The 22438-nt window shown below is 40.7% G+C and overlaps 1 protein-coding gene across 1 annotated transcript; it reads left to right on the forward strand.

Moving 5' to 3' along the window:
• Positions 1-15842: 15842 nt before the first annotated feature.
• Positions 15843-21290, forward strand: JR316_0009273 (Werner Syndrome-like exonuclease; the record flags this gene model as incomplete). The annotated part of the gene is made up of 14 exons (XM_047894977.1): positions 15843-16011; positions 16073-16195; positions 16264-16428; positions 16480-16614; positions 16674-17536; positions 17597-17803; positions 17867-18160; positions 18208-18951; positions 19006-19231; positions 19295-19906; positions 20237-20299; positions 20363-20999; positions 21055-21198; positions 21245-21290. The coding sequence occupies 14 exons, from the start codon at positions 15843-15845 to the stop codon at positions 21288-21290; spliced, it is 4428 nt and encodes a 1475-aa protein (XP_047746436.1).
• Between the last annotated feature and the right edge of the window lie 1148 nt (positions 21291-22438).

Below are 22438 nucleotides of genomic sequence, written 5' to 3' on the forward strand. Positions count from 1 at the left end.
TGGCTATAGATGCTAATTGTGTTGTGTCATAAATTGTTGTATTATTGTCATCTTAAGCTTGAGGTGTACAATAGTTAGATAGCATATCCACCAATTTTCAACTTGAGGTATATTTCAATGGATTACCAAATATTGATGTATTCTGATTTGTAAAGTTTTGAATTAGGTGAAAGATTGGAGTGGGTGCATCATGAAATAACATCTGAACTTGTGTTACTTTATTCTCAATCTTGTACAGTGTATGCGGAATTTATAGTTTTTTGATGAAGTAAATTTTGTTGCAGTGATTCTTCAAAAATGACTGTTATTATTGCTTTATTAATTGCTCGCAATATAACAAGTAAATACATCATAACTTTGTGATGATAGCATGCACACAGTATTTCAAAATCATTAGATTCTCAATATGCATTCACATTTCCATCCAATCCCCAGCAGGAGAGCTCCTGTAGTCCATCACCTAAAAGAATAACATGGTCTTTTGTGACAATTCTTAATTCCAGGAGTCTTTGGTTGAATTCACGTAGCTGTTTACTATTTAAATGATATGCTGTAGTGTAATCATCTTTATATCTGTTAAGATATATCAACAGCATGTCTAGATCTTTTTGTGTATCTTCTAATTCTCGTAGTTCTTGGGCTGTTGGATTAAATGGCTGTTTGAGGTTTTTATTTATAAATTTTTGTTGTATTACAGTATGCAAGACTTTTCCATGTCTATTCCTGCACATTCTGAACAGTATAGCTGTGCCATCCATTCCCTGGTTATGGCTGGATCCATCTGTATATACCCTTACGTCTGCTTTGCTCTCCCTCTTGTATCTTATCAACTCCTCTTGGGAGATTGCATTCATAATGTTGAATGGTGTTTGGTAATTTTCTGGGTAGGTTAGCAGATGTATTGTCTCAATGGTATTTAGCTTGAGGTTGAATATGTGTAGGAGATTGTTTATCAGAGTTTTGTGTTGCTTTGGCGGCTTGTTTTTGCCTCTTGTTATTACTTTGTGCAGTAGATGTGTGCTGGGCAGGATGGCCATCCATATAGTAGCTTTGTGATAGGCTTTGAGTAGTGCTAGCTTGAGTGGAAAGACACCCACAAGCACGTCTAGCAACTCTGTAGGAGTTGATCTTATTGCTCCTGTGATTGTCAGCGTAGCTTTCCTCTGTATGGGAGTTATTCTTCAGATCACCTAGCTAAGACTATTATTACCTCTTGTTACCTATATAATCTATCCTTTTAATACAAATTTGTATTTTTTTTTCTCAATTCAATAGAAGGGCTTGGTTTGTCAGAGAGCAAATACATTTCAAAGTCAGGACTCATGATAATATCCTATGGCTCTAAATGTATATATGAAGTATACTCCCTAACAGCAGCAAGGATGTGCTTACCATCTCAACAATTGTAGTTACAATAGGCAGCAAGCGCAATCATTGGGAAGAAGAGAGAGAGGGAACATGGAGCCAAAAGATGCGGTAGGGCAAAGAATCTTATGGATGAATCAATGATACATGGTTTATGGTTATAAATTATGAAGTACTTATAAGTCAGCTTGTGGCATTTTGGTGGCTTAGTGGACTAAGGACCGGAATTCTAAATCACCTACAAAAAGAACACAGAAACTAGAAATCCAGAAACAAAAGAAAAAGCCAGCAAAAAATAAGCCTTTATAGAAGACAGATAGAATAAAGTCTCTGAGAGTATTACTGAGCCTTTCAAACTGAGGGTTGAAATTGTCAATGCGGGAGAAGGAGTGAGCGCAAAGTGTATTGCCTTAAGTTCAAGCTCAATCTGGATTGAGTGACAAACCTACATACAAGCGGTTCATGAACCAATCAAAATGTAATTAAATATAATATAACTTGACCTGCCCTAAACCAATGCATCAAATAGCAGAACTTAAATGTATTTGGTATAAGTTTGTTGCTACTTTTTATCTGAATGTGGACACTCTTTATCATTCAACATAATAAAATCAGACACAAAGAACTATGACAGAAAAGCTGCAAATGGTCCAAAAGACACTGACATCATTCCTATTTTCTTATGCAACAATTCTGAGTTACATTGTGACTTTTAAGCAGTTGCAGCATCAATAAAAGAGGTAAAAAATGGGCATAAAAATGTGTTGTATATTTGTAACAAATGTAAAAATACATTGGAGACTGGAGACAAGTTAATGCAATATGCTAGGGTCAGTTAATATGTACTTTATTTTTCTTTAAATTAATCTTACATGCAATCACTTAGTATAAGATTGTGTAGTATTGTTCTAAAACGGTTTGTAATGAGTGGAAATATTTTACTTGAAAACCTATGGAATTAATGTTTATTATGTAATACTTTAAGTGTCAAAAATTATAATGGTATGCCATTTCTATATCTAAGTACTGGCAGGAAGAAAACATATTACCCAATACTAGGCTGACACCTAAAATTGTTTGCAAATACAGTAATTTAGCAGAAACATAGCTACAAACACTACCTTGACAGTTCAAGTTCTGTGTGACTAGTCACACAAATCTTCAAGAAAAATTTTATAAAAAATTTATAGAAAAGAACAATCTTTGATATTATAGGATTCATATAATCTTTGAAATTTGAGAATCTATAATTTGGATGAAAATCCTTGACCACATCTCTAATACTGTCCTTTCTGCCCAAATTCTTCTTGTTTTTGATACTATGCACTTTTTTTGGTTTACAATACTTTTTAAATGCTGATTTTATGCGGTTTTTTTTAACACTCTACTTTATCCTCCAGTTGTATATGTTTATAGTACACATTTGGTACACTTTGGTCTTTGCTAGTCTCATTTTTTTGTGTTTGGCAAGTATAATAAAATTGGTGTCCTTCCCGGGTTATACAATATGTAGCATCCTACCAGACTATACCAAGCCTGCCACTGCACACCACTATTTTACCACGTACTGGAACTTTAAGACTGTACCCCTGATCTGTTTATGATAAACCAGTTTGTTGCTCATTTGATCCTCTTGTTTTGGCATTTTAACTTTTTGTACTATCACACCAAGAAATTGTGAAAGCAAGCCTTGACTTTAATGTGGCTCTTGTAGCTCTATCCAGCCCTGTTTTTCAGTCATAAAAGGGATATGTTCAAAGGTCTCTTTGTCTTAAGCCAAAGTCTACAAAGCATCATAATCCAGGCACTCTAAAAGGTATAAATAGGCATAACTCAGGAATTGCTAAAATAAAAAGGGAACAACTGTGTGTACAACACTTTTGTTTAGCTTGGCACAATTGAACAAGCCTGATGGATTACTGAAAAGCATTACATCTGGTCTAGAGCTCCAACCCTATGCCGCATTGCTCCTCCATCCCAGTTCACTTGGAGGCTGCCGTTCAAGCCAAGCCATTTGGCTTGTCATTCTCAATGATCAACCAGTCTTCTTGACAGTGACCCATTTATATAGCCGCTGTTGTATAACAAGGTTCTTCTTCTCCATAGACCAACTTTGCATGACAGTGGTTGGTGTTGCCAGCTCACAGATATTATGCCGCCCTTTCCATTGTTAGTTCACAGGATTTAGAACACTCATAAAAAAGATGCATACCAATCTCTGGAGGATGTTATTAAAGGTGCACTTTTGAGCAAAATATTGTACACTTAATTGCACAATAATGAGTAAGGATATTGCAATTCTGATTTCAGATTTAGATTGGGACATCTTAAAACTATAGGTCTACCAAGAAACACCAAGGGAAATGGTCTAGAAATGCCCTAAAAGCACCCAATCCACTGCCAGCAATGCACAAAAGTAGCATAGGATGAGCATTATTTATAGAGCTAAGGGCCAAGGGAAGGGGCAGGGACAGGGCCCTGATGTAATGCCTGTCAGCCCTAATTTTAATATATTTAGTCTAAGTTCCTGAACCAAAAATAGTGCTAGATTCTTGAGCTTAATCAGAGATAAGATTAATGATACCAGTTAAATGAAATAAATTTATAATGAAAGCACACTACAATAAAATCAATTAATGCTAATGAAAGTGTATATAAATGAATTGAATTAACACTAATGAAAGCACCACAATGAAATCAATTTATAATGAAAGCACACAGAAATGAATACAATTAACACTAATGAAAGCACACCACAATGAAATGAATAAATTCTAATGAAAGCGCACCACAATAAAATGAGTTAGTGATTTAATAAAATGAAATAAGCTCTACTAGCAATGAAACAGATGAGGTTAAGAAACCGCCAAGTGTGTGTAATGTGTAATGAAATAAAATAGTACTGCTGCAAGCACTCTATTAAAACAGTAAGGTAACTTAATGAAATGGTTTCAAAGATGTAAGGTAAAATAACAAATTCCTGTGTAACTATTTACCTTAGATGTATGATATGGCTGGAAGCTACAAGTCTTGTAGGTGTTATTTTGCAGATGTGTTTTGGTATTGTGTATGTTGGTAGTTGTTACAACTTTCATTAACAGCAACTTACTAGCCATTTCATATCATGCCTTCTGACAAGCTTACTTCTACTGGACATCAGAAATTGTTTCTGCCATTTTCCATGTTATATTTGAGCCATTTTTGTGATATCAATCCTCCCATTCAACCTTGAAGCAGAAGAAAATTAGTGGCTAATTGACAAAAACCCGCTCAATTTTGCACCTCATAACTAATTTTTAATAGTAGATCTGAAGGTTAGTAATATAAACCCAGCTCAACACAAACTTTATACTCACACAACTTGTCCATTATGGTCAATCTCTTTGCCAATGATTTGTTAAAACTGCTCTCTATGTCTCCCTCACTTTGCTATCTTATCAGATTAGATTACTTTCTTCTTATCTTCATTTGCTCTCCAGACCATTCTAGACACATGATATTTATCAGTCCATAGACTGGTTTGGACCGGACCAGAGTAGACCTAGGTAGACCAGAGTACTTGAGTCTACATAGTATATAGTCACTTTAGTTTACATTCTGAAGTCCCCAGTTACTCACTTCGGACTTCAGGTTAGTTTGTTAGCACTTTGCTCAATTCACTTAGTTACTCACTTTGGACTTCAGACGCTTCGTGCTTGCTTATCCCTGCGCCCTACGTTCTATAATTAGGTCGCCGAGTAGCTCACACTGCCCCAAGCTCGCCTGCTTCAACATGATTTGGAATTTCCATTTGCTGTCATCGAATATCTCCTCTAGTGGATTAGATATTCTCTATTTTTTCTTTCCATTTTCAGTTAATAGAGATGGAAAATGCAAGAACAATGAGAGTTATCATTTTCCTTGCAAGTTTTCTTGTTGGATATTTCTGTAATTTTGTCTTCCATGGCCCTGTGAAGGATCTCTAAAATAGCTGTTATGAATGTGCTATACTGCAAAAAGAATGAACAACACACCAGCAAAGAGCAACCAACTTACAAGATTGCATGGAATCGATTTTGCATATCTACCTGCCTAACATGTTATCCATATGGACAGTGTCATTATACATCACGTGACTTACAAAGAATATCAAAAAGATAAGATACTCTACAGATAAAATAAGAGCAAGATAAGAAAATCCCCTAAGATTGTTATTATCTGCCATCAATACTCAGACAATCAATCCCAATAAAAGTCAGATATGTGCTATTCTGCGGATATCTGCATAAATCTGCAATCCAGATATACGAGGAAATATACAGAAAATTTTCCACCTGCAGATTTTTTTCTGGATATGTCTGTTGTTTCTGCATGAGTGGACTCAACATAGGTTTTTTGGTTGTAGATAGTTCTGGAGCACTCTGAGACTATCTGTATCATTCTGTGCTTATCTACCAATCTTTGAACTGACAGTTTTATTTTAATCACATTATTCTGTACATGTGTCTGTAGCTATCCAAGACTATCCAAGCACATCTGCGCCAATATGCCATGAACATTCCTCTTGTATTTTCCATATTGCCATGATCACTAAGTTAATCACTATAAAAAATGGCAGAATAATAAGTCCAACTGATATAGATACACATGATGTTGAAACAGGCGAGCTCGGGGCAGTGTGAGCCACTCGGCGACCTAGTTATAGAACGTAGGGCGCAGGGATAAGCGAGCACGAAGCGTTTGAAGTCCAAAGTGAGTAACTGAGTGAATTGAGCAAAGTGCTAACAAACTAACCTGAAGTCCGAAGTGAGTAACTGGGGACTTCAGGATGTAAACTAGAGTGACTATATACTATGTAGACTCAAGTACTCTGGTCTACCTAGGTCTACTCTGGTCCGGTCCAGACCAGTCTATGGACTGATAAATATCATGTGTCTAGAATGGTCTGGAGAGCAAATGAAGATAAGAAGAAAGTAATCTAATCTGATAAGATAGCAAAGTGAGGGAGACATAGAGAGCAGTTTTAACACTCCCCCCTGTTCTGACAAGTTTCCAGAACAAAGAAAAATAAAGCAAAACAGAGAAAGAAAGATTAAAGTTTAAGACCCATTTTATCTCTACAAAAGTCCACTTTAGGAGGTGAGAGGGGTTTGGTAAGAATATCAGCAGCTTGCTGATCAGTAGGAATATAAGAAGGAGAAATCTTTCCAACACCAACAGCATCCCTAAGCCAATAATAGCGCAAATCAAGGTGCTTCATCCGTCCATAGTGCTCTGGATTCTTGGAAACACTGATAGATGACTGGTTGTCCATATGCAGCACAGAGGGCTCAGTGACTGTGTAGCCAAACTCCTCAAGGATATTGCGCATCCACACAATTTCCTTGGCTGCCTCCACCGCAGCAATGTACTCTGCCTCAGTAGTAGACAGAGTTACAACAGTTTGGAATTTGCTTGCCCAGACCTCCAGCTAAAACGGTCAAATAACCACTTGTAGAGCGTCCAGTGTCTACACAATCACCATGTGCAGCATCAGTGTAAGTGACAAAGTTATCATGGCCCACAGTGCCAGAATAAGTCAACTTGTAATCCAGAGTGCCTCTGAGATAGCGGAATAAATGTTTAACCGCAGCCCAATGCTTAGGCCCAGGATTGGAGTTGAAGCGTGCCAGATAGGACACAGTAAAAGCAATGTCAGGACGGGTCATGGTGGCTAGATACTGCAAGGAGCCAACTGCATTGAGGTAGGGAACATTTCGCATAAATTCCACCTCATCTCCATTCTGAGGTCCATCTGCCTTGGAGAGAACAGTGCCCACAGCCATAGGTGTTTTGACCGGATTAGAATCAGTCATGCCATATGTATCAAGCATATCAAGGATATACTGACGCTGATGCAAGGAAATGGTTTTAGCAGCCATATCTCGCTCAATGGCAACACCAAGTAAATACTGTGTAGGACCCAGATCACGGAGTTCAAAACGCGCAGCTAGCTGCTTAACAGCTCTATCTATGGCAGCGTCCGATTTGGAGGCAAAGGTAATGTCATCAATGTAAATGGGAACAATAATCTTCACATCTCCATCTGAATAGATATAGACAGAGCGATCTGATTCTATACGCTTGAACCCCATATCTGACAATGCCTCATGCAACTTGAGGTTCCATTGACGTGCAGACTGCTTAAGACCATAGAGCGACTTTTTGAGTTTCAAAACCATGTTAGGACCACCTTGGTGAAATCCTTCAGGTTGTAACATGTAAATCTCCTCGTCAAGGTCACCTTTAGTGAAAGCAGCTGTAATATCAACAGAGCGCAACTTCAAGTCTCCAATGGCGGCCAGAGCCACAATCAAGCGGAAAGTAGCAGGGCGGAAAGTAGGAGCAAAGACCTCATGGTAATCAATGCCAGGGCGCTGACTGTAGCCCTTGGCAACAATACGAGCCTTGTAGCGCTCTATACTGCCATCTGCATTTCGCTTGATTTTAAAGACCCAACCACAGCCAATTGCCTTTTGACCCGGAGGGAGCTCAACTCGCTCCCAAGTTTGATTGTGCTGCAACAGATTGAATTCTGTGTTAGCAGCCTCTTCCCACATGTGCGCATCAGGCGCTTTCATTGCCTGTTTGAATGTGCGCGGATCTGCGCTTGAAACAAGCCCAGCAAACTCCACCTCTTCAAATCCAGGATCATTGGCTTCAGGTGGTTCAGGATCATGTGAGACCTTCCACCATTCACCAGGCTGCTTAGGAACGCGAGTAGTGCGTCTCAACGTTGCAGGATCAACTGGAGCACGCTGGCGGCGTGCAGGCTTAGGAGGAGCTGCAGGAATGGCCTCAGGCTGTGGCGGTTCAGCTGGCTGTTCAGGAGGCGCAATAGGCACTTCTGGCTCAATGACAGGACTTGGAGTAGAGTCATCCTCATCATCATCAAAATTGAAGCCATTAGAGTCCCCCCCTGAATTGGGAGGTGGTGCACTTGCAGAAGAAGTGGGAAGAAGGTCAAACTTTGGCATAGGGCCAGTGGACACTCCAGGGAAGCACCTTTCGTCGAAATCAGCTCTCTCAGAGATAATGAACCTTTTGGTGACTGGGTTGTAAAACTCCCAGCCCTTGTACCCAGTAGGATACCCAACAAAGATACACTTCTCCATATGAGGCTGCAACGATTTGCGCTTATCTCCCTGAACATAAACATATGCAAGGCAACCCCAAACCCTCAAATGACTAACATCAGGTTTGCGCTTGTTCCAGCTTTCATACGGAGTCTTGTCCGGTAGAGGAGCTGTAGGAACACGATTCCATACATGCATGTATGCTGCAACACAGCGACCCCAAAACGAAGGTGGAACACGAGCCTCATTGAGCATGGAAGTAACATGTTCTGCCATGGTGCGATTTGCACGCTCTGCAACTCCGTTCTGTTGTGGGCGATTTCGCGTTGTACGACGACGCTCAATGCCACACTGGTCAGTGAATTTGATGAAAGCATTTGACATGTATTCACCAGCTTTGTCATCCTGCAGCGCTTTGATCTTAAAGCCTAATTTGTTCTCAGCCCATGCTTTGTACGTTTGAAACGCACTGAATGCATCGCTTTTGCGCTTAAGAAGCACAGCAGCTCTACTCTTTGTATGGTCATCAATAAAGGTTATCCAGTAGCGATAGCCTTCAGGAGTAGGGGGCGAGATAGGACCTTTCAGATCTGAGAAGATAAGCGCAAGCGGAACATCTGACATGCTGGGTGAAGAAGGAAATGGGTTGGAATGCATCTTGCCTGCAAGGCAAGGTTCACAAATGGGGTCAGGCTGTTGCTGTGAATTCAGCTTGAGTCCGGTGACCATACCCTCTCTAATCATCTTCTGGATGTCAGTGTAGCTATGATGAGCAAAGCGACGATGCCAGAGACTGATATCAAGGGGTAGAGTGGAATTGGAGGAAATGAAGGCAGATTCCGAAATAGGAACTGTATAACCGTTCAATAAAGCGCAGTTTGATGTACTAACATCTGCAGAGAAGAGACAAGCTCCTTTGCGATAAAACTCCATCAGATTAGCATCAATGGTGATTTTGAAGCCTTTGTGCTTTGTGAGGTATAGAACAGACAGTAGATTGTTTCGGAGATCTGGTACATGTAAAACTCTAGTTAACTCGACGCCTCTTGACTTTATTCCATTTACAACTGGTTCAAAGAACACAGTGCCCACCCCTGCAGAATAAATAACTCGTTCATCTGCTAATCGGATTGGAATGCGAAGAGGGGTGTAATTTCTAACCCAATTGCGGTGGGGCGTCATATGAGAAGTCGCCCCTGTGTCTGCAATCCAATCGTCATTAGTTTGGGGTGAAATGGAAGAGGGAACATCGGTATTAAGAGCACTTGCATTTCCAGCAAATTCTATGTCCTTGGACTCTTTTTCCTCTGAGGCCTTGTGCGCTCTGTTGCCTTTGCAAGCTGCTTTGACACGCTCCTTTGCATCCTTTTGCGCAGCAATGAACTTGTGACACTTGTCCATTGCATGATTGGTCATATCACAAAATGCACACTTGGGCTTGGATGCAGAAGGGGCTGGAGCGGTCTTGAATGCGGTGGCGAGTGCAGGCAACTCCGAAGCGCGGCAACGTTGCTGTATGTCCTCTGTGACAAAGGCTTGATGAATTGTAGCCTTGTCCGGTGCATGGCCTTTTATTAGATAGTGAAGTGCTGATTACAACAATCTTGCCACTTCAAAGCCAAAAAAGCAATGCCCAAATACTTAATTGCACAATCACACCAGTGAATACCATATTATTGATGTTGATGCAGGTACAGTTCTCCGTGATACATGTTTATATATTTTGAATCATGGTAGTGATACTTCACATTCATTCAGTTCCCCGTTCCGGTTCTGGGTCCATCTACACTACCCAACCCAGAATTTGCATTGGATTTGCCTCGTCGCCATTTTGACTAGAACATCTGTTGAGTTGGTCACCACATTGACATCAAACTCTACAAATCTTTGCATCTTAGAAGACTTAGAAGTGCCTATAGTCAATGCTGTGGTAACTGTATCACAGCTTGTATTGTTTGTATTGTCCTACTAATGCAGATCCGATTTGTAGAAACACACAGACAGGTTGGCCAGTGGTACTACAAGCAACATTTCTGGCACTTCTGAACCACCTGCATTCCAGAGGGTAGAGGAGTGGAGCTGACTATACCTAATGGAGTTTAGCAAAATGCTATATCAACTTGTCATACAAGGGTAATGGCTACTTATTGTTTTTTGTTGTTATTCTTTTTCTAAATGTGTCATTGTTAAGTTAAATTCTTTGTAAGTTCAAGTCATTTCTTTGTTATTCTATAACTGACAACCACATTATACAAACCAGAGCCAGACTTACCAGTCCAAATCCGGCCTCTGAAGTTCCTGGGCAAATTGCTCTTGAAAATACCTCTAATTCCAAATCTTCTATGGTCCCAGCACAAAAGGGGAAGAAAGCAAAACCCATGGTGGTTTCAAAGGTGCTGACCACTTGGTAAGAAATGTATATCTTCTATGTATACCTCATAATGATTTGTTTGCATTTAGAAATTTTTTTGCACTTGATTACCTGAGAACACACCCTAATTGTTAAAACTGCTCTTTATGTCTCCCTCACTTTGCTATCTTATCAGATTAGATTACTTTCTTTTTATCTTCATTTGCTCTCCAGACCATTCTAGACACATGATATTTATCAGTTCATAGACTGGTCTGGACCGGACCAGAGTAGACCTAGGTAGACCAGAGTATTTGAGTCTATACTGTACAGTATATAGTCACTCTAGTTTACATCCTGAAGTCCTCAGTTACTCACTTTGGACTTCAGGTTAGTTTGTTAGCACTTTGCTCAATTCACCCAGTTACTCACTTTGGACTTCAGATGCTTTGTGCTTGCTTATCCCCACGCCCTATGTTCTATAACTAGGTTGGCAAGTAGCTCAGACTGCTCCGAGCTCGCCTGCTTCAATATGATTACCATATGTACCAGTCTTGTTGTAAAGGCTTGAATTGATGTCAAATTCCAGTTACTATCTACTAGTACAGTAGTATTAGTAGTTTCTTTACATTCTTAGTGATAAGTGTGAATATACTCTTACTAAAATAATTTGAAACATTAGTGTGGTAGGGCTTGTACAAACAAATTCAATAATATATTGTCCTTACATATATTATGGCTCCAACTCTTGCACTAGATACCAGACAACGGGTGCAATGAACCCAGGTATAAAAAGGCTTGACAACCATCAACAAGTGCTCTTATGGGTATATATTCTAAGAATAAGTGTTTGACAACTGTGAACATGTTGTCTTAGTGTTTAAGATTCATCAAATGGTTTTCAATCATCCAGCAATGGAGATTAACTATACATACAATATTACCAGGATAAGAATCTGATCAATGACTTGTTTTTCCAAAACAGTGCAGGTAGACAACAGAATCCATGCAAAGTATTTAAATGCAAACACTACATCATAATGGTGGTGACCAATCCCTGATGCGTATGACCGCGGGTGACTTGGGTTGTCACACTGTGACACCACCCATATCTTGAGACATTAACTTTATGCTTCATGCATTGGTAGCATAAATTGTAAAATGGCTCCAATATAACTATATACTATATATCTACACTCTGTGAAAGTAGCTAAGGCTAAGGTGCAATGTGTCTTTTCAAAATGCAAAATATTACTGTTTTCCCTGCCAAAAATAGTGCTCTTGACTATATAACTATTATCATCACAGCAGATAATGCTATCAGAATGGTTGATAGAGCAAAAAGTATCTATTTTCAATTCTAAACAACTCTATTAGAGCAGAATTTTTGATTTCTTTTTCATTGCTGAGATATATCCCCAAAATAGCGGTTTTTAAAGACTTAAAGAGAGAAAATAAAAATTTCGCTCTGACCACCTTGTTTGTATTGAAAAATAGACCAATTTTGCTCTCTAAATTATACCTTGAATCAATGTTCTCAGTGAGCTATTCTTCTCGTATTGATTTACCTGCAAAATGACAATAACACAGCCACTGATTGCATTCCCAAATGGGCCGGAAATATCCCGCAACTGCCTCACGGATGCCTTGCACACTCAAAATAGTCTCAAAACAGTATATATATACACAGAGGCTGCGCAGAAATACTTTTTTCCCCTTTACCACCATCATCTCTACACACAACTGCTCGATCTTGTTGTTCTTTGCATTTTTAGACCCAATATCTTTGTTTCTTTTCCCTTTTGACCACATATTGATTGTGTATATCTCCAGTAAGTAGATTTCTTTATTCTAGAGTTGTACTATCGCTAAATAAATTTAACAGACTTTTTTTTGCAACCTATAAGCCTGCTTTTAAATAGCTTTTTGTCTATAACCTTTGGTGAGCTATTATATAAAGCTAGGATGTTTTATTCTAATTTATTATTTTGCAATATGCAAGATTTCTTAACTATCATGCCGCCTGGCAAAGCAAAACGGGTTGTATCCATTGCAGCAGCCAGAGAGGCTAAAGCAGAAAAGAAAGCTGCGCTTGACTCAGAGACTGCATTGGAGAGTCTTTGGGAAGAACTTAAAGCTGCACAATCACGTATCAAGGAATTAGAGACCATGCTTTTTAAGAAGGAAAAAGAGTGTGCTGGTCTAAGTTTAAGGCTTGAAAGTGCTCTTTTGGAGTTGGACAAGCATAAGAATGAAGCCTCCTTGATGAAGTCTAAAAGCAAAGACACTTATCATGAGCTTCGCATGCAACGTCAAACTACAAAGCGCTAGAAAGCTAAAAACTCTCAATTAGAGGAACAAATTATGATTTTAAAGACAGCAGAGAAACAAGCATCCATACAGCATTTACGTGGAGCTCAGCAGTCACATGAATCCCACTTATCACTTAAAAAGGCTAATAAAGAATTGCGACAGACCTTATCTAAATCCTTATCCCAATGGTTTCTCCAATTGGCTGATGCACATTCCAAGCTTAGTATATCCAATGACCATCTGCAGGATCTTCAAAAAGAGGCACTGAATCTGCGCAAAACCTTGGAATACACCAAAGCTACCAAGAATAAAGCTCTTGCTAATTTGCATCATAAAATTTATCAAGAGCAATCTGTGCATCATTTTACCAGCAAAGGAGTTATTACAGAAAGCACTTGGGATGTTGTTTGCCTTCTTGTTAAGGCTGGCTGCTCACGCAATTATATCCAAGATATTATAATGGCCGTGTTAAAATCTATGGGATTGGAAGCTATTGGTGGAATTAGTCGGGCTTCGGTGTCTTGCATTCTTCGTAAAGGTTACTTTGCTGCACAAATTCAACTTGGATATAAAATGAAGAATACAGATGGAATGACCTTTAGTGCCAATGGTACAGGCTACCGGAGCATCAATTATAATTCCCAATATGTTCATCTTCTTGCAAAAAACTCCACAATACTTGACAATACCACATTTGAACAGCATGTTACTCGTTCACTTGGAATCCAATCTTTACGGGATGGTACAAGTGCAGAAGCTGTAGCAGATTGGCAAAAATCATTGGAGGGAATTCTTAGCATTTACAATAATAGTCCACTTGGCAAGCAATCTGGATCCATTTTTAAAATTGCAGAACTCTTTATAAAACTTATGGGGATAAATACCAATCATTGTGCAAAGAAAAAGAAAGATGCTCATTTATTAGAGGCAATAAAGGCAGCTGCAGTTGATCAACAGCTTGGAGAGGAAAGAATGCTTGAAATGTCTTTTGAAGAAGTTTCAGAATATTTTTAAAAGGCTGAAGTAGCTATGATAAAGAAGGCAGGAGGGCAGAAAAAATGTGATGCTTTATCAGAAATCCAAAAAGGAGAAAGAAAAACTGTTATATTGGAGACTGCAATTGCGCAACTTGGAAAGACTGCTTTTGATAGCCTTCCAGACTCTGAAAAGCAACTTCTTCGATTATTTATTTGGGCTAGATGTGGATGCCACAAAGACTTAAACACAGTCAAGGGTGGCTATATAGCAATGCTTAGGTGGTGGAATGAGAATGAAAGTGATGATGTTATCCGTCCAGTTCTGTTGGCAAATTGTGATAATGGTCCTGTTATACAAGAGCGTGCTACTATTCTTGAGGATAGAAATATACCCACAGCTGCTCAGGAGAGAGCCTTTTCTAAATCAACTCGAGGCGCAATTAAAACTATTAAAATTGCTGGAGCTATCTTTAACCACAAGGCTGATAAGAAAGGGCACCATGATGTATTCCGCTTTTGGTAGTGGGAGCACATTGGAGTTCCATTTACATTTCCAAATACTTTCAACAACTGGTTTCAATCCTATTGCAATGCATTTGCTGCATTTCTTTTGTATAAAGAAGAGTTCAAGCTGTTTTTAAAAAATCTCCGTATTAACAAACAAAACTCAACACTCAACCATATGGAAACCAATCTTATAAATGCTCTCAACTGCTCTTCTACCGATAGCGTGTTAAAACTGCTCTCTATGTCTCCCTCACTTTTGCTATCTTATCAGATTAGATTACTTTCTTCTTATCTTCATTTGCTCTCCAGACCATTCTAGACACATAATATTTATCAGTCCATAGACTGGTCTGGACTGGACCAGAGTAGACCTAGGTAGACCAGAGTACTTGAGTCTACACAGTATATAGTCACTCTAGTTTACATCCTGAAGTCCCCAGTTACTCACTTTGGACTTCAGGTTAGTTTGTTAGCACTTTGCTCAATTCACTCAGTTACTCACTTCGGACTTTAGACGCTTCGTGCTCGCTTATCCCTGCGCCCTACGTTCTATAGCTAGGTCGCCGAGTAGCTCACACTGCCCCGAGCTCGCCTGCTTCAACAGGTTATGGGCCCCGCGCTCTAAGCGCTCCAATTCCGTGTTTTGCGAACCAAGTTGCTTTCTGCATAGTTTTCACAAAACGGTCATTTTAGTTTTTTTTTTGTCTTTTATCCTCTACCAGGCCCGGCCATACATTGCCGCTGCTAGTGGTTTACCGATCATGGGGGTGGGTATGTTATCTGCCAGTTATCTGCCCGGAATCTTCCGGGAAGACATCCTTTTGCTCTTTATTCGATAACTCTACAACTTTACACCGTGAAAGTTAACAGTAATGTTGTTTGTAGGCCATAGAATACTATTTTCACTTCAAATTTGACAATGAGCGAGTGAGTGTGCTCAGAAACAGGTATATGTTATCTGCCACTGCAAATGTTATCTGCCATGCCCCTATTGTTATCTGCCAGTACACCGTTTTCAGTTCATTAGCTAATCCATTCTAAAGTCCCAACTCCGTTATTGTACCAAAACTGTAACTCGCTGCAACTAACGAGCGACAAGCTCAATACCTCTTTCCCTTCATTGTCCATCCAGCTTTTATTCTGAACAGTATTGAGACTAAACGTGCAGGTAAGCCCTTTCGGTATCTAGCTTAGAACGAGTGTATTTATTCATTGGTCTGTGTACTTTCACAGTGAATGTCAGCAAACATTTTGCTCCAGTCCGAAGGAGATTATCAAGCCGGTTCTATTGAACCTGCATGCTCCCACAGCAATGTGTCGAGAATTGACGCCGTCCAAACACCGCCAGCGGAGACTTTTCAAGACGCGTCCGAGTCTGCTGTTATTCGTGACCGTGATGTTACAGGTATGTCAATTAAATCACGTACGCGTCAATGACGTGTTGCACTAACAGACGCGGTTTGTAGATAGCGAAGCAGACGACGAGTTTGGCCTTGAGTTTGACTTGACACTGGAAGACTTGTTTGTTCTGGATGAACTTGAGCGTGAGGCATTGAAAAAAAATGACATAAATGCGAATCAGAGCACTAGTAAGTGATTTATCACTTTCTCGGATATATATACACTTGTTATATTTACTGTTGAATAAATTTTACAGATTCAACGCCTACATCACCCTTATTGACGACGGCTGACAATCAGCCGTCAACGTCAACGGATGCCGCTCATGTGTCAGTTATGGGTGAACGGGACTTGGAAGACCAAAATATGCCTCAGATAACCCTTGCCCAGCTACGTGAAGTTGCTTCACACTCACAGCGTCGTAAGTGTGGGTATCTGTGTGAGAATATATGACTAACAGTACATATTTTAGAACCGTTTTTTACCCCCTATGCTACATATGAGGATAGTGATACGGATGACGATGCAGAAGTTAGTGATTGCGAGGACGAGGCTGGGAAGCCAAGGCAAGAACCTGCTAAAACAAGTCCAAAGGAAAAACACACAGGTATGTTCTTTGTATATATGTGCATTTTCTTTTAATTCAACATCATGCACATATGTCAGCCTGGTTCAAAAGACCACAGCATATGCCCAAGTGGCTATATGACTTTTTTGTGTCTGTTGTTCAGCCACTTATCTACTCAAAACATGGCAGAAAGCGTGGAATTCCTGCAATGTTCTCTGATAATACTCGAGCATATGCACCGCCGTCGTTCTGGATAAATCCTCCTGAGCCGTGCATATTACTTTCTAAGTACCGATTCGATCTTCCCACGCTTTGGCGCCCACGGATCTACGTCTGGATTCCTCATGATTTTGTCAAGACTTTGTGCTGTCCAAACTGTGGAACTCCTCTAGAGAAGAATGGAGCCTCACGTCCTCGTCGAATTATTGACATCGAGGATAATTTCTACATTGTAACGTGGAAATATTACTGCCGCGATGGGTGCAAGTCGGCTTTCCGAGGTTGGAACACAGCTATAGTCAACTCTTTGCCTGCGTATCTACGATTGGCCTTTCCAGCTGTGCTATCTCGTCGGAGCGGTGTTTCCACGCGCCTCCTGCGTCAACTTCGAGTTTGTAACCAACATAAGATGGGTCCGAGCGGCTATCGGTCAATGTTGCTTGAAAATCATACGTTCAAATTCAGTCAAATTCAAAACCAATATCTCGAGGCAGTTTTCGAGATGGTTCGTGGACAGCAGCACGCAACGTCAATAGGACAGGAAACGCTACATGCATTTGTTCCGCCAAAGGCTGATTCATTTGGGAACTTTACGGATCCTGACAAATACGCAGGGTTTGTTCCAAGCGAGAGATACCTTGCGAGCATGATGAATAAAGCCATTGAACGTGATGAAAGTGACGCTAATCAACACACTGCATGTCTTGCACCTGACCAAATCGCAATCGATGACTCGCACAAGGTAATAATCAAATATATTACTTCTATTTGTGTCAATTCTTACTGATCTCCATTGCGTTAGGTCAACAAGCATATTGCAAAGGTTGACGGTGTACCAGTATTTACTGCACTATTTACGTGCATGGACTCAAAGTATATCCAGGGACAAGCTCTTACTCTCACTAAATCTCATGAAGAGCGCTCAGGCCCTTTACAACAAATTGCCAAATCTGTAAAGCGCTACGGACATGATAATCCAAGTGTTATGTATTCGGATGACCCGGTCAAGGTATGTTGATATTTGGATTTGTCTTGATCAGTAAAAAGAAGCTAAAGTATTACTATGTATAAGGACAAACCACTTCTGTATAGCGCATTCCCAGAACTCTTTGAAGATTTAATGCCTACGGCTGCTGCTCATGGTTTGACGGCACTTGATTTACCCGATGACATCAAAGTGTCCTGGTTGGCATCGTGGGATGTGACAGAATCCACACTTGCTGCTCTTCTATCATCCCTTGATTCTGATTCTGAAAGATATCTGTGTGTTAGCCTTGATGCTGAATGGAATTTGTCACGGAAGATTGGAGTGTCGGTAATCCAAATTGCCCCTCACAGCCTTCCAAACGTGATCTATGTCATACCCGTGCGTAATAATTCAACTATATTTAAACTGTACTAAATGATTCAAAGGTTCATAAATTCGGTAATAAACTACCACCATCCCTCCTCCGACTTTTAATATCAAATCAAGTCTTTAAAATTGGATCTGGAATCAAGGGCGACATCACTCGATTAAAAAAACAGTTTCCAATTCTCGGCTCGCAGCTGACTTTCAATCTTATTGATTTGAAAGAATACTGCGTCGAGCGCGGATTAATTGCCCGAAAGGCATCTGGATCTCTTGAAGCCCTGTGCGAGGGTATTCTTAAGCAATATCTTCCAAAAGAGCAACGACTTAGAAGATGCGAGGACTGGGAGCTCAAATCACTAAGCTCCGAGCTTCTTCATTATGCCGCACGTGATGTTTTTGCATCGCGCATACTTTTTGAGAAGGCAATGGAATGCGCGCCTATTGCCCGTCCACAGTTTGATTCGCCAGCTGGAACACCAGTCGCCTTGCTCTCCCAAGAAGGTAGCGACCCAATTGCGTATGGTGTCATATCTCCTAACCAACCTACAACACTTGGAAACATTCGAGTTAAAACACCAAATCGCAATCGCCTTGTTCTTGATATACACACCGTGATATCTCCTTCGGCTGCTGTGATGCTTCATTTGCCATCGCTGGGACACAACAAGAAAGGAAAAACAAAATCCGGAGCTCTTACATTAGAGCAAATACGAGCGTCTTCTTTGGATCCACATATGTCAACATTTAAAATTGTTGCACCCCTCCTATTAATGGAGTTTGATTTCCGAGCATCACCGTCCGAGGTAAGCAAGTTGCAACGATGACTATATATCCATATTAATCTTCAAAATTTGAAGTTAATGAGCAGTGCATCGCGCCCTAATATTGAGGCATCCAAAAAGCATACCAATCTAGAAGACAATCTGCTTTCTGGGTCTAGTATTGAGGAAGATAGCTTCTTAGATGACACTGCATCTTTGGCTAATGATTTGGGCGAAGAAACCGAGGTTTCACCTCAAGACACATCGGATCTTGTTGCTTTAGATATGCTTGAGGCATACTCAAAGATTGAAAATTGCGAAGGTTTGTTAACTAATGCTTATAACTTGCTTCATCCGGATTTGTATTGATGTAATCTATCATTAGATGCTCAGCGAGTGCAGTCCGCAACCCAACATTCTATTGTGAATACCCTTCAAAAGTTGATTAATTCACCTCCCGATGCCAAATCCGAGTATACACGAGTCAAAAAGGACATTTTCCATGCATTCCATATGATCCCCATATCAGTCAATCATGGCGCACGCCCTTCTTTTCTTCGTGCTATGCGCGACCATTTGATGCGCTGGGATCCCAAAATTCGAGTGACAGTCGATGAGGCCTGCCAAAAACACTTCAACCTCACGTTTGAGCAAATGCTGCTTAGAAATCCTCGATTTATTGCCGAACGCACCCCCCGATATGTCCCCTCTCCAAGTATTCTTGTTCCTGCATTAAAATTGGTCTTTGAGACTTATGGCAATGCCTTGGACGTCAAGACAGGATTGCCACTTTTTAGTGCAGATGCGCAACAGAAAGCTAATGCTGTAATTGAACTTGCACGTGAAGGCTATTTATCCGACATCGAAGGAGTTGTCCTATACGAGCGAGCAGGGATTGACAAATATGGTCTCCAAAAGTATAAATGTCTACGGGGAACAAACAATGTTGAAGGCGGCCCGCATGGTGACATTTACCGAAAATTTGGTGCTCTTCACGGTAAGATTTTAAATGCTGGATAGTTTGTATAGCACTATGCTAACATGTATACGGATTATTACTTTCATAGCCGGACCAAGACTTACAGTTAACTGCTTGACCGATCATAGAACCTGGTACAATCTACAGGTTGGTTATCACATTTCTGTTTTTACAAGATTATTGGCTTAATACAATGCACTTTGTAACTCCAAATCTTATACTAGGCATTTGCAAAGCATATCTTTGGTGTGGACTGGGAGTACCACCATGATATTGCACTAATAAACCGGACCTCCTTTCTTTTAAACTATCTCTCCGATACTATTGATGGATCAGCCTCATATACAGAGTGGATAAATGGGGATCTTTATGAGAAGACCACCGAAGAGTTTGGGGTTTGCAAATTTCCAGGTATATAATTAAAATCCACCTAACTTCTATCTTCCCCATGTTCACATAATTTTTCATATTTAGATTCGCTCCGAATACGGCTGGGAATGGAGCCATATAGCGCTGAGGCTGAAATCCAATATCGACTCAACTCAAGTGACAATTGGCTTCGTAAGCGGCAAGGCTTAGCTTTGCCTGTATTACCGCCTACAACTTTGGAGGCCAGAAAGTATTTCTTTTTGAAGATTCGGGATTTTGCCGCTCTTGCTAACGACGCTGGCCAAAGTCGGATTAATTTTGAAGCATTTGCACAAGAGTGGAACCGGACCGCAAATGGAAAGGAACGAGTATATATCACCACCGAGGTGTTGGCAGCCTACTCAAAGACATGGGAAAAGATGACAAATATTCGCGCATCGCAAGAGCTCATTCAAGATAAGCTAGAGGTTCTTAAAGTGACAGCAAATGTCTTTGCTGCAGAAAAGCAGCCTTTTCCAATATACCTTTCGGGAACATCTGTATCAACACAGCCTCGACATGGAGTTATCGAGATACCAGACTCCGAGTCATTACAATCCAACCAGGTTCCTTCTTCGCTCTCTGTTAATCTTTCTATCTCTCGCCCCCCATTACCCAGTCCTCCTACTCAGAACATTTCCAACTCTTCCATTGATCCCAGACTATTGTCCCTTTCCGCTACAAATGTTGAAGTGCCAGTCCGGTGAGTCATACTTTTCAGTTCAACCAAGTCTCAACTTAATTTGAATTCACTTTAGTACATTGTCTTCAACGTCGTCCGATTTGCAATATCACAATGAAGACAATGTCAACAATGATCGACCAACTAAGCGCAGACGCATCGTTCCCGACAGTAAACGTAAACGTTCTCTGCGCAAATGCCGTCGATGCCTCAAAACTACGTGCGCAGGGAACAGCAATGTACTTAATTGTAACATTGTGTGCAAGGTACCGTGTACAAAGTGCAAGCGCACAACCGAATGTCGAGGTGTAGATGGTGGGCGTGCATGCACATGGAAAGGTGGTGATACTATTGCTACATCTCCTTAAACACTAGAAATTTGTGGTATTTGTGGTCCGTAAGTACTCAAGTTACCAAATATCTTCACAAATTCACGAAGTTCAATGTCTCACGCTTTGGACACACGTGATGCTCGTGGAATTGTAATTGATGAGCATTGGTAATCCTCTTCATTCTCTTTCTTTTTTCTTCATTTTCCGCATTCAATACCCACCCCCATGAACGGAAAACCCTGCTAGTAGGGTTGAACGAGCACGCCTTACGCGACTTGTTAACCTCGGTTGAGCGGGCCCCCGTCGCCTAATCCCCGAGTTATTTCTAGTTAAAAGTAACCCTTTTAAATTAGGCTAGTTTAACTTCGTCTTTTCAACTTGCGTTCGCATCGCACCCCGAGCTCCGGGTAACGCCTAGTTTGTTTCCACACATTATTACACATCCCCACACATTACTACCAATACTCGTATCCATCCGCTTACACGTTCCTTCGCAATTCGCAATAATGACTTCTGATCCCCAAATCACTCTATTGAACTCAACCAACTACAACACCTGGGCAGGCCAGATGACCGCCTATCTCCAGTCTAAAGGGATATGGCGCATTGTCAGCGGTGCTAGAGCACAGCCAACGCTCTCAGACAAGCCTACTGCTCAGGAGGAAGCTTTGCTTGAAACCTATTTTGAGCAGAGAGACAAAGCATGTGGTTTGATCTATCTCAGTTTGGAGAATGATCAGAGGGTTCATGTGGAAGCCATCAAGGATGATCCTATCAAAATGTGGGATGCCCTCGCCACTGTACATCAGCAAAAGCGCCCTGGCAACCGCTTTAATGCATATGATGATCTGTTCTCCATCCGAAAGGAGGAAGGTGAAAACCTTCAAACCCTAATCAATAGAGTTGAGCAAGCCATGTTGCTAATTCAGCAGCTTCGCCCTAAGGGGTTTGATCTGGCTAAGCTTGATGAAGAGCTTGCTTCGCTTGCTCTGGTCAGGGCACTCCCAGAAGAGTACAGTTCATTTGCATCCTCACTTCTCCTTTTGGACAAGTTGGACAAGGCTACAATTCATCAAGCCTTTGTCACAGAGGACATACAGCGACGTCGCCGCGCTTCGGAGTTGCCTG

This window comes from Psilocybe cubensis, chromosome 8 (assembly GCF_017499595.1).
Source record: "Psilocybe cubensis strain MGC-MH-2018 chromosome 8, whole genome shotgun sequence".
Classification (NCBI taxonomy): Eukaryota; Fungi; Basidiomycota; class Agaricomycetes; order Agaricales; family Agrocybaceae; genus Psilocybe; species Psilocybe cubensis.